The sequence below is a fragment of the Alosa alosa genome, chromosome 16 (genome assembly GCF_017589495.1).
Source record: "Alosa alosa isolate M-15738 ecotype Scorff River chromosome 16, AALO_Geno_1.1, whole genome shotgun sequence".
Lineage (NCBI taxonomy): Eukaryota > Metazoa > Chordata > Actinopteri > Clupeiformes > Clupeidae > Alosa > Alosa alosa.
In genome coordinates, this window is record NC_063204.1 from 24,200,871 (window position 1) to 24,214,797 (window position 13,927).

A 13,927-nucleotide genomic window follows, 5' to 3' on the forward strand; every position below is an offset into this window, starting at 1 on the left:
ACATTCAGAAGCCCCTGCTCAAGTTTAACTTTAAAAAGCACATACCCACAAATCCGCCAACAAATGGTCACAAACACAAGACAAATGGCCCATCCAACAGCAGTACATGTCATTGTGGTTATCAAGTGGGCACCCTCATTCACCGATGTTTCGTTAAGTTAGGCCCACGACACCTCATGAAGGCTTAACAGTGAAACCAGCGTCCTGGAGACACTCCCCTCCATGCTGCCACCATATTACCACAGAAACTAATAAGTAACAAAAGCTTAATAAATGATGAATTGTTATTTGTACCATAACAGTTTCAGTAGCTAAGAAAAGTTATTTTCAGAGAAGTTCCCAACTAAAGCTTCAAATGTTGGTTAAATCCCTGTACCATTTCACTGACCAGAGACGTGTTGCTTACATGAAATTCAAAATGAACATATATTTTCCATGAAATGGTGAAATTTGTAAATTTTCCAACATTTGATGTTGTGAAGTATGTCCTTTTTGCAGCTAAATATGGATTCATCACTTTCTGTTTAATTCACATTTTACACAATGTCCCAACTTTTTATTTAGGGTTGTATTTATGTAAACCCAACAACATATTGTGTGTATGTGTGTGTGTGTGTGTGTGTACACACTGTTTTGGAAACCCCTTTTGAATAATACAGGTTAAGCAATCTACGAGTTCAAATCATTACATTTATTACCACAGAATTGCACGCTGGTTACATAGGTTCTCAACATAACAAACAACAAACAATACCCCTGAGAAATTCTAAAATCACTCATGCATTCACATCAATGTTACAATCAAATCATCAAAATATTAAATCCACCTATCACTTATTTTATCATTATATCAAAAAACAAACAAAATAATACACTCAGACTTAACAATACTTGTGGTCTATGACAAGTGGTCCACTAGTATCAGAAGATGATCCGGAATGGGTGCGATATGCTCTCTCCATGCAACTCACCAGTCTGGCATTGTGCAAATTGGGCTGATCATTAGCTCAGTCAAAGGAACACCAACCTCCATGTAAAGACATTTATTTGCAAAATGTCACTTTTGATTCAGTGTCCAGCCAAAAGCCAGGGTAGATGGGCTTAGAAAATGTAGCCTGAACTGTGTGCAAAAGGGTCATTATGTCAGAGACACCGTAGAAGGACAGAACCCCCGCTTTGTAATCCAAAAACACCCCTATCCTGGAGGAACCGGGAGTTGATGGCAGTATAGTTTCCTCACCATTGTATCTGAAGAAGTAATTAGAGGCCGAGCAGCTTAAACACCAAGACTGGTCATTGCATCCAAATAAGGTCTCGTCACCCCATCCTTTCCTGTCAATGTCTTTGTAAGAAACAGCAATATTTACACTTTGTCCTGACCACTCAACCTCCCAGTAGCTACGTTCACTAACAGTTTCTTTGCACAGCACTTGTTGCCAGCTGTTAAATCTCTCAGCATGGTCTGGATATGTCTGTAGTGACAGGTTTCTTGAAACCACTCTGTTGTTGTTTTCTAGAATAAGTGATGGATGACTTGTGTTGGAATCCATTGTGAAGTGACTGGAATCTAGAACAGATGAAAACAGTGAGAAAACAACAGACCTTTCACTAACATAAGGAAAAACCATGTGTCACGTCACATGATGCGAAAGAATATGAGCAGTGAATACATGTACATATGTGTGTGTGTGTGTGTGTGTCTTACATTTTAAGAATTCTTCCCTGGTCTTGGGCTCATTGGGTAGGAAAATCTTTACATCTCTAACTATAGAAGACAAAAGGCCAAATAAGCATTTTCAAGCCTTCAAGTAGTAATTTTTGTTAATGTCAAATAGCAAAAGTAGTACAATACCATGTTTGGACAGTGATGCCAAATCTTTCTGAAGTAAATTCACAAATCTTTTCTTTAATTCAGAGACACTGTCCTTCACTTCTTGAAAGGACATATTCAGAAGCACAGTTGGTCTGGACGAAACCTCAGAATTGGTGTTGGCCCGTAGTGATAGGAAACTCTGAAGGAAAATACACAAGGTTATCATCTAATGGACATTTCTGGATAAATCAACTTTGTCACTGACCGTACCTGCAGAAAATGGATGTGATTGTCTGTGTGTGGAAGTTGTTCCAGCTCAGCGTCTCTCTTCTTCAGCCCTGCAATCTCCTGATCCAGTTGCTCCAAGAGTTCTTCACCTTGAATCACCTCAGCCCTCTCCTGATCTCTGATCAGTTTTATTAATTCAAAGCGTCTTCTCTCAATTGCACTGATCATTTCTCTAAAGGTCGTCTCACAATCGTCTACTGCTGCCTGTGCAGAAGTCTTACAAGAAACACAGGAAAGAAGAGTTAAGGTGTTTTAGAAATGAAATGATTAATTTTGATTAATTAATTTGAGAAAAAATAACTGATTAAAAAAATTAGTGCAGATTAATCGATCGATTCCGTATGACCTTTGACCCCGAGCCATTCTAGTCAGTAAAAATTAGACTGTAAAAAGAAGGAGAGAGAAGAAAACGTGCTGCCTGGATCATTGATTGGAACATATACTTACATATACTAAAGAATGGCCTGATGGTGTTGATAAAAAATAAAGTGTTCAAAATAAAGTCTTCTGCAATGTCTGCAGCAAGGAATTTGCATATCACCGGAGTTCATCAACTCTATAGTCGCACATCAATGCAAAGAAATAAGTGTTGACATTGAGGGGAGTGTTAATTAATTGTCATCGTGTCCCCTAGGTTATATCTGTGGCCTGAAATGCCTTGTATGGGGAAAAAACTTCTTCCCGAAGCACATTTGAATTTATTTCCTCAGCATATTAGGTCATATCATATATTATTATGGCAATTATTTGAACAGTGAAAATAATAATAAGAGTTTTTGAACTGTAATGTCACTAATGCTGATTATTCAATGATTCATTTGAATTTAAATATTTAAAATACTTTCACAGAAAAAATTATATATGCGATTAATTTAGATTAATTAATCACAGAGTATGTAATTAATTAGATACATTTTTTTAATTGATTGACAGCCCTAAAATAAATAAATGATGTGCTTTTATACTTAATTTTTAGCCTAGTCAGAATTTGCATGGGACTCATGGGTTGTAGCCCTATCCTATTGTGTGCAGAGGGAATTTGAAAGACAACCGTTTATCCCGCCCTCAGGTTGAGCCCTGCCAATGGTATGTCCCCAGACCCAACATTTGGATGTGGGTCTGGCTCATCAGGCTACCCGAACCATCCTTCTTCTCCACAATTGCCTTAACATTGTTTTCTGTTTGATTTTTTAAGTTATTGCACTGTCAATATCTTCTACAACAGACGCGATGGCAAAATCTAAATGTCTACCTTCTAACAACAGCATTTTTGTTAGGGAGAATTGGGATGAATGAAATACTTTGTAATTAAAGGTCATTTACAAAGACATCGTACCATACTGAAAGGTAATATTTTGTTCTCTGTCAAACACAGTTGCATTTTCAGCTCTGAACAAAACTGTTCAGGAGTTCTTCTGGACCGAACCGCTCTGGTTCGGGCATAGTTGCTCCACAACGGAAAAAGTCCAGACAGAACTTCCCGACCTCAATTTTTATGGGCGGGGCTAAGTTCGGCTGGCTTCCAGGCTAATTAATTTCAGTAATTTTGTACATTTACAAAATAGAAGCAATTGTTGACTAAAATGTGTTCTCTTATACTGACCTTGATATTCTTCAGGACTGATCTCAGCTTCAGGAACTCCCCCTCTTTTGCCAGTATGATTTGTTGGGATTTCCTCTGTGCCTCTGGTATCTGTTTCTAAAATAAAAGGTTGAAAACAAAAGGGTCATTCTGTGTCAAATCAGATAAGATTGTTGCTAATATGTAAGATTGTTGCTAATATGTAAAGTACCAATATTGTACCAAGTCCCATTCACAGAATAAATGCATGCAGTTGCAGGTGTTTTGGCAACACCAAACCAAAATAAACATTTACAATAAACAATAGATTTTAGCGCCCCCTCAGGTGAAACACAGCAAAGCAATTTGCTCCTTTTATAATGGTGTTACAGTAGGCTATGTTCCCCAAAACACCTGTAAGTACATGCATTTATTCTGTGAATGGGACAATACTGGTACTTTACACACTAAATGTCCATATACTAAGCTATTTCCACATAGATTTGTATGGTCCGACTCTGGCTAGCTACCCCACATACCATTTCAGTTGTATGAAAATGACACAAAACAAACACGCCTTGTTTTATCCTTATTATTGTCATGGCCTTTTGTTTTGGAGACTTCAAATTTTGGGACAACATCAACAAAGGATTATATTTGTAAAGTAAACACTGATTGATGGCAGGTGTGTCTCAATAAAGGAGTTTTGAGACCTCAATATCACTTTTTTTGCATGTTATTTTTCTAAAACTAGAAACTTCTATAAAACCAATGAGACTGTGGTACAAACTTTTAATGATTTAAATCATACTAAGAACATATTTGTCTTCCATTCTACAAAGTTTGGTCAGGCTAGGAATAATACTTTTTAAGATATGAATGTCCAAACCTCCAAGATAAGGCATTTTACAGAGTGTAAACAATCAAGGGCAAAAAGACTGAAAACAACAGAATTGAAAAAAAAGAGAAAAATTGCAGGTTTTAGTTAGTTAACCTAAACATTGTGCAGACAAACTTTAAGGAAAATCGGAGTCGGTGCTGCAACCATTTTCCTGGATTTTGTCTGATTTGACACATAATGACTCAAAAATAATTGTCCTGGCACAAGATTAAAGTTTTAAAACATTGGACACCAAATGTGTGTATTATCTTATTTTAGGGTGCTCTGAAAATGAGATCCAAAATGATTTTTCAGATTTGTGAGGTCTGCTGTTCAAACACCGATATGAGTTTCCTTTCTGTTTATTGTTTTTTGAGAGTGTTTCTACTTATCTCAATGAGGGGAAAAGCATATTTGTATGCTGAGTACAAATATGTCTTCTGAAGGCCTCAACAGAGCCCAGCCATAACTCCAATAAAATGTTGATCAACATTGAGGGACAGCTTTGACCAAGCAGGATCATCCAAATCAAACGTGACGATTTTGCTACATACTATTCCTATTTATGTAACAGCATGGAACATGTGAGCCTCCTACATGGTTTAATTCTTGAGGTGTGGGCTTGTGAACTTTGACAAAACACAGGCAGAACCAAATCGACACCCCCCTTCCCCCATAAAACTGGCTGTAACTTGGAAAGTATTGAAATTACATAAAAGTAATTGTACAGTGTGTCTCCTGGGTAACATAGGTACGCCTGGTAATTTTTTCAGATTTTTTTGAGATCTAAGTGCGTGGGCCCTGGTTGAATTGACATGGAATGACCCAATGGGAAACTTGGCAGGCTTAGCTATATTTCCCCCTCTGCTGGAGAAGTTGTGCATTATGCTATTTCAAACTGAAAAAGGTAATGATAAAGCACATGGATTTGTTTACAAGCTAGGGAAAGGGTTAGCATAAATTTGGCAGAACAATGTGGATGTTAGAAGATAAGAAACACAATTTAAAACAAGTTTCTTGTTTCTCACTTCCCTTACCGGGACTGTAGTCCCAAAGTTGCAAGGTTGGTTTTCCGCCTGGAAATGCTAGGGGAAACGCTATGTCACCATTTTCACTGGAACAGGTCATTTGGATCCAAATGATTTCTAAACTGGTTCATTAAGTTGAAATAGTTACCAAGTCCCCCTTTAATACCAAACAACAATGCCAAATCAATATAATACACAGGACAGAGCAACAAAGCATAACTGGCTGGTTACAGTCAGTCACAACACATGCTGCATGATGAACCGATAAGGCACTATGGTAGACCCCAATCTGTGATGCCACCTCATGTTCAATTGAATTGATCTGTTGCTGTGCTGTAGCAGAAGCCTATCACGTATCGCCAACATCACAGCTGTTTATCAACACGATTACCTTTGTGTGCTTCATGTGGAATATAACATTTAGGCCAAAATTATTTGCAGCCTGTAGCCTACAGAGCTACTCTCCTTACATTATTTTGGTGGCATCTACAGTATGAGGATAGGCTACCTGTACTGACATTGGGTAAATAATGTACATGTTTTGGTACCCAATGCATGAGTATGAAGCTAATGTTCCTTCACTTTTAACCAAGAAAAGATCACTGTCTCACCTCTTTCACTGCCCGCTCTGTTGATGCTGACACCATGTTATGTCCACTGTGTTCATCCATAGCACACAGCACACATATACATTTTTCCTCAGTGCGGCAGAAGACCTCCAATAACTTATCATGATGAAAACAGATTATATCCTGCATTTTCCTTATGGCATTAATAACCCTGTGATTTCCTGGATTGAGATCATTGTGAAGTTTGAGGTGAGTGCCACAGTACGAGGCCAGACAAACCAAACAGGATTTGACAGCTTTGCACTTTTTCCCAGTGCAGACGTCACACTCCACATCTCCAGGTCCAGCATAACACTGAGCAGGAGGAATAGCCTGGAGTCCCATGATCTTCAGTTTGTCCACCACTTCAGCCAGCATTGTGTTCCTGCCCAGAACTGGTCTGGGTGTAAAGGTCTGTCTGCACTGTGGGCAGCTGTAGACTCCCTTCAGCTCTTCCTGATCCCAGCAGTTTGAAATACAGTCCCTACAGAAGCTGTGACCACAGTTAATAGTCACAGGATCTTTCAGTAGTTCAAGACAGACCGGACAGCTAAACTGGTCTTGGGTCCACAAAACGTTTGCCTGTGCCATTTTGGATCAATATATCTGTGTCTTCGATCCTCTGTCTCTCTGTTCACACGTGTAAGTCAGATACAATCAGTTTCGTCTTTCTGAAAAAGGTTAAGAAGTGGGAGTGGCCTGCATTCATGGCACCTGGGAATGACAAGGACCGCCCCCGTGATTACTTTGTTTTTCCCACAGCAAAGTGTTCATGTGCTTTGCCGTCGGAATGTGTGACAAACACGGATGACACAACAGGTTAAAACATAGTCTACGCTCACTAATCCTAAATAAACAACTGTATTTGCTTAAAATATAGTGCAAGACGCTTGTCAGGTGACAAAAACGGAAAATTCCCAAGTTCACATTAAAACTGTTGGACATAAAAGGCCACATGGACTACAAACGAACTACAACGTGACGACAAAAATGATGACGAGCTACTGTAACTGCTAATAGGTCATTGCTATGCATCTCCTAAAATGTAGGCTATTGTCAGTTGCCTTGTCAACCCACAAAGGCAAATAATAGTAGCCTAGCCTAATATGACAACATTTACTTTTTTTTATTTACCAAAAAGTCTGTAGGGGAGACCGGGGCTGGTTGGAACAGGGGCAGGTTGAAACACTGTTAATATCCAGGCTACTAGAGGGAGCTGCAACAAAATTCCAACACTAAACTGACGGCCTTATTGAGTAGCGTAAACTCACGTATGTAACTGGTCTCCAGGTCATTAACCCTTTAGGTGAGAACAACATTTTAATTTTGTAGTGTCAAAACTTAGAATATGCACCTCCCACTAAATACATCCTAGAAGGGTAATAGTTAGGGATATAAAAAAAATATAGATTATAATTGTTTGCTAGGGGACTCATCTATAATTTAAAATGAAGTTTGAAAACCTGAGGTGACTGATATTAGCAGGCTAACAGCATTTGTGCAAAAAAGTTTGACCTAATGTGGGCGGGGCAGGTTGGCACACTGATTTTGGGGTTGGCTGGCACATACATTCCCTATGGCTATTTTGTGACAAATCTATAAACTTTGTATTTTATGCATAAAACATCATCAATCTTTATTTTAACATTGTTATTGTAATTACTGAACATAGTTTTACATTTGGAAGCATTTCAGACATTTTTAAACATTTGAAGTTAAAAAAAATTCGGTAGGGACCAAATTGGTCTTGATGGTGGGCCCTACTGAAGAAAAACACACAGGAAAGACATCAGCAAAGCCCTACAGGCAGTGATATAGATGAGCACTTCAAACAAAACCAAAAGGAGTACTGCAAAGGACTATAACATAGGTGTTCCAACCAACCCCGACTACATGTGCCAACCAACCCCGTGCATGGGGCAGGTTGGCACACGTGCACAACACCACTTTAATCATAAATAATTCAAAACAAGGGATCATTTGTTGACATTGAATGTATACATTTTGTAGATGAGATCCCAAGCTTTCAGTTCATAACAATTTGACCATTTCAACGCATTGTAAGACGGAGAAATATAACCGAGAGTGAAAAGTGTTCCAACCAGCCCCGGTCTCCCAATACAGGCTAAACCATGTAGACTAGGCATTAATTCAAGTATAGCTTAATCCAAGTAGGCAGCTGTTTTATTTGTCGTCTTCCAAAAATACAAACCGAGGACCCTCGTGCCCAACACTAAACTTGTGCATGAGCTGTCATCTACCAATCAGCATGTAAAAACCAGTCAGGATTTGAAGGGTTAGCTTCAGTCACATTGCTGGTTTTCAATGAGTAAATGTGATGTACTTGCACCTGAGTACATGTGTGTGTATTTTATTCTTATGTCAGGAAATCCTAGTCATGGGCACAAGCGCTGGTAGAAGGCTAACAAGTTTTCCTGCAAAGAATACAAATGTGAAAAAATATATGGCAGAGTTTTCTGAGTCGTATCAAAATTGTTCAGAAGTGCTGTTTTCAAGGTAATTGTATGTAATTCATACCAGCTGTAGAAATGCCTGTTATGTCCTGGAGAGCATCCTCTAGTTTCTCACTGAGCTGAGAAAGTCTTACTATAACCTCATCAAGTCTTCCTCACCTCATCAGTCTAAAGTCCATCTAAAGTCCATCTAAATCTGGTCAGATCAGATCCAAAGCAAAATGTAAAAAGATCCATATAAGCTTATGAACATACAGTATTTATGTTGATGGGCTTAAATCAAGTGCATTTTCCATTGCTTGGCAAGGATATAAATTGGAACTATTTCTGGGGGCAGAGGAAAAACTGACAAATATCTAAATTAACAATAGAAAAAACGTTTGATGTCTTTAAATTTGATTAGTTGCAAGTGGAACTGTTGTAAGCAATATAGCACTTGTGATTGTGGCTTTGGTAATGGATATCCTACCCATGGCTGTGGTTCAGCCATATAGGCTATGCATCATATTCTAGTTGTGATTTTCACTTATTGAAAGCTGCTCCAGCTCAGCATCTCTCTTCTTCAGCTCAGCAATCTCCCGCTCCAGTTTCTCCATGAGATCTTCAGCTCGACTCACTTCAGCCTTCTCCTGATCTCTAATCAGCTGTGTCACCTCAGAGTGTCTTCTCTCAATGGAGCGGATCATTTCAGTAAAGATCCTCTCACTGTCCTCCACAGTACTCATCACTGACGACTGTCAAACTCCTTTTAAAATCGATCATCATGTGAAAAGATTATAATAATGCATTTTATTTGTATGAAGCCAGACTTCAGCACCTCTTTTTTTCTCTGTGAGCTTATTCTGAGTTCACATACAGATTTAAAATCATAACAAACAGGAGAACCAATCTAGAAAAAGAGAAAAAAATGGTTGTAAGAATATAAGCATAATAGACTTACTTTTTTAGCATTCATAATTTCACTTTATGTATTTCAATCAATTTCAAGCAATTCAATATTTTCAGAATTTTAGTACTGAATGGGACAATAACATTTGTCGTTTTGCATACAGTACATGATCTCCAAATACAAAGTTTTGCCCTCAGAACCAAAAGGCTTTTTTGCTGAACAGTAATAAGTTGCTTCCCTCTAGTGGCCATTGGTGGAACTGTCACTGATGAAATCAAACAACCACAAATGTAAAAAAAAAACAATAGTTATTCAACATAATCACATACTCTGATCGTGAGACTACTCATGTTATCATGTGGACATTGAAACTGCAGGGCTTTACATAAATCAATCCTTACTGAAATAGGCCTACAATATCAAATCTTATTAGGGTAATTATACCTCATTATAACCACCAGTGTTCAGGCTCTCTCCTGAACACATAGCCTACATCTTTAAATGCATAAACCCAGATGAAAGTGAGGCCAGTATTTTTTCATGATTTCTCTCACAAAAAATAAACAACTTTTTTCACAGTTTGTTTCATTAGGGCTTGGACCAAAAAACAACAAAAAAATATTACATTTGTGTTAGAAAGTTAAAGTTGACTGGTATTTATAGCAGATACCTCTATCTAGCCTATCTATGACATGGACTCGCAATAGGCTAGAACTGCAATTGTCAGACAGTAACATTACCACTGCTCCTCCACACCCATTATCATATGACAAGCCAAACAGGACATATTTGTTGATTCTGATATGTACAGTATACATTAAAACACCAAACACCTATACAACAAAGTCCGGTTTATGAAGTGCACTATCTTCAGGATGTACAAATGACAAATTATGAATGCATTAGACATGATATACAGACCATAATGAATCAGATAATTAAAAATGAATAAACATGAATGTGAGCCGATCTCAAAAAATACCAAAACATAACTGGGGTGCCGGGGAATTCTGAAAGAGCTTGTATCCTTAGAAATTATGATGTTTTTATTATGCGTAGTCCTGCTTTATTTGACAACAAATACATGTCTGAACCAAATCAACGTGCATTTGACTGAGACAGGTGATTGCGAAGGCAAGTCAGGGTCTGAAATGAAGCCACATAGTGAGGTAATGTTTGGGTCTATCCAGTATGTATGGAAAAGACTCATCACCCCTGATGACATCCAAACAAAATGGCATAGCTAATGGCATAGCTTCACTTTTCTGTCACAATATCTGATACAAAAACCAGGATAAAGCGGTTGAGTGAATGTGGTCTGGACTTTGTGCAGGAGGGTCATTTTGTCACCACTGATGCCGTAAAAAGACAGAATTCCAGCGTTGTGATCCACATACACTCCAATCATTGTGCTGGGAGTAACATTGAGTTGAGTCACCTCTCCATTGTGTATGAAAGAGCATCCAGTGAAAGAGTGGTAGTCTAAACTCCAAGAGTGCTTATTGTACCCAAACTTAAACTGTTCATTTATTCCCTTCCTGCAGATCTCTTTGTAGGATACTGCTACAGAACCTCCCCATACTGGGCTCCACTCCACCTCCCAGTAGCATCTTCCAGTCACAGCCTCCTTACACAGCACCTGATGATGGTCAAATCTCTCTGGATTGTCAGGATATGACTGCTTCTTCTCTTTAGCAGTAACCTCCTTATTACTATCAGACAAATGAAGATATAGTTGTGCTGTGTTAGGATCTAGATTGAGTTGAAACAAGTCTGAGGAGGAAAAAGATATAACAGTTATTGAGATAATTATCATTATATTTGTCTTTCATTAATGAAGCACTACTGTGTAGTCTAGAACCTAAAAATAAAGTGTGCACTGAATGTACTGTAATAGCACTTTGAAAAATGGGTACAAAAGTTCTACCTTGAATATAATTATGTTCATACTGTTTGAGTAATCTGTAACTTCTTTTTAATGAATAGTATAGTAATGTGTTACTTATTTTTAAAGAAAGTATTATAGTACAGTAATGTGTTAATTATTTTAATCAACATTTTGTAATGTGTTATTTCTTGCTAATCACAGCTCTGCTGTAGTGTCTTCTAGCTGTAATTTGCATTATTCTTACATTTTAAGAAGTCTTGTCTGGTCAAGAGCTCATGGGTAGAGGATATTTGTATGGCTTTTGCTGTAGAGACAGAAGAGATCAGTTATCAGACTGGTTTTACTCAGATAAAAACAAAATGTACCTACAGTACGAAGGTGGAGTAGTACAAAATGTTCTTTGTGTATTCATTACCTCTCATTGAAATCTGTTCTACTCCATGCTTAAGTACATCTTCTACTTTATCTTTCAACTGAGATACATTTCCCGTCACTTCTTCAAATGACACATCTGAACAGAAACTGAGGTTGGATGATGAATTCTCTGGGTCAGTTAAGGAACACAGAGACTGAAAACTCTGCAAAAGCAACACAAGCTGTTATTAAGGAAAACACATGACATTTTTGTGTAATTTCTTTATCATATCTTTGCCTAAAGATTACCCGGAGAAAGCTTGTATGATCCTCTGTTTGTGAAAGCTGCTCCAGCTCAGCATCTCTCTTCTTCAGCTCAGCAATCTCCCGCTCCAGTTTCTCCATGAGATCTTCAGCTCGACTCACTTCAGCCTTCTCCTGATCTCTAATCAGCTGTGTCACCTCAGAGTGTCTTCTCTCAATGGAGCAGATCATTTCAGTAAAGATCCTTTCACTGTCCTCCACTGCTGCCTGAGCAGAGTGCTGTTTGGAAATAAGTAAGTATAAGTATAAGTATAAGTATAAGTATATATACTCTTTTGATCCCATGAGGGAAATTTGGTCTCTGCATTTATCCCAATCTGTGAATTAGTGAAATACACTCAGTGTACAGTCAGATACACAGTCAGATACAAGAGGACATTTCAATTATTTTGCGACTCTGTTTCATAACTGCCATAAAGGTTTAAAAGGTTTTCAGCCCTATAGGCTGAAAAAGCTAGAGGCCTGGGAAGAAATCGTGCACTGTCAGAATAATAGCCTAAGTATCAAAACTACATAGCATGCCTGCTGGACTCCCATCTCTCTGGGCCCACATTCTGCTCTGGACACCGTGGAACCTCCAGACTGTCCCTTTACCTTTCAGATTGGAACTCACCTTAAGGGACTTAATGGCCTCTCTCATCTGCTGCAGGTGCTTATGTCTTTCTTGGATTGTCTGCTGGGTTTTTCTGCAGCTCTCCTCCAACTGTTTCTGTGAAGAGGTAACATTAATCCATTTGCAATCTCACCACATATTGTGAGATATTTTATTAACACATTGTGCAGGTATTTAGTGTTAATACAAACACACCCTCTTCAATCATAAGCCAGGGGGTAAAGTTCACTATCTGGTTTGCAAGGCATGGCACATATCATTTTAAAGTGCATTTCATACACAGAGGCAATTCAGTGGACAATCCTTTGTTTATTGTAGTCTTACCTGTTTTTCAACTCGCTCGGCCGCAGCTGAAACCGTATCATGTCCTCTGTGTTCATCCATGACGCACAGCACACATATGCATGTCTGATCAGTGCGGCAGAAGACCTCCAGTAGTTTATCATGACGAGAGCAGATCAGATCTTCTAGTTTAGCAGCAGCATCAACCACTTTGTGTTTCTTCCCTGGGTTGAGATCATTGTGAACTCTGAGGTGAGTTTCACAGTAAGAGGACAGACACACCAGACAGGACTTGACTGCCTTTCGTTTTCTCCCAACGCACACGTCACACTCCACATCTCCAGGTCCAGCATAACACTGAGCAGGAGGAATAGCCTGGAGTCCCATGATCTTCAGTTTGTCCACCACTTCAGCCAGCATTGTGTTCCTGCCCAGCACTGGTCTGGGTGTACAGGTCTGTCTGCACTGTGGGCAGCTATAGACTCCCTTCAGCTCTTCCTGATCCCAGCAGCCTGCGATACAGTCCATACAGAAACTGTGGCCACAGTGTATAGTCACAGGATCCTTTAGAAGTTCAAGACAGATTGGACAGCTAAAATGGTCTTGGCCCCATACAACACTGGCTTCTGCCATTTTGGATCACTCACTGTTCTATTCTCCTACAGTCAAGTTGGAGGCAGAACTGACTTTTGTTTCTGTGGAAAAGGCTGGGCACTGAGCAGAGGGAGTGGCCTCCAGAGAGAGAGAGAGAGAGAGAGAGAGAGAGTGTGTGTGTGTGTGTGGAAGTGGGAGGGACAGCAGTGCAGAGAGCACTGTAAGAAAACAACACTGCATCAGGTGGAGTGTTGCATTATGGGGGAAAAGAACAGATAAGTAAAATATGACATAGAAAGACAGATGTAGGTGTCTGTATTTGATTGACCAG

At 39.0% G+C, this 13,927-nt stretch overlaps 1 protein-coding gene across 1 annotated transcript; it reads right to left on the reverse strand.

The window, feature by feature from the left end:
* Positions 1 to 670: 670 nt before the first annotated feature.
* Positions 671 to 13,683, reverse strand: LOC125309158. Its single transcript, XM_048265885.1, has 13 exons — positions 13,045 to 13,683; positions 12,721 to 12,816; positions 12,093 to 12,326; positions 11,845 to 12,007; positions 11,674 to 11,733; positions 10,786 to 11,314; positions 9,179 to 9,357; positions 6,182 to 6,771; positions 3,705 to 3,800; positions 2,084 to 2,317; positions 1,853 to 2,012; positions 1,706 to 1,765; positions 671 to 1,567 (listed from the first exon to the last, which is right to left on the reverse strand). Exons 1-13 carry the CDS (start codon positions 13,633 to 13,635, stop codon positions 1,044 to 1,046), a joined length of 3,516 nt encoding a protein of 1,171 aa, XP_048121842.1. The 5' UTR covers positions 13,636 to 13,683; the 3' UTR covers positions 671 to 1,043.
* Between the last annotated feature and the right edge of the window lie 244 nt (positions 13,684 to 13,927).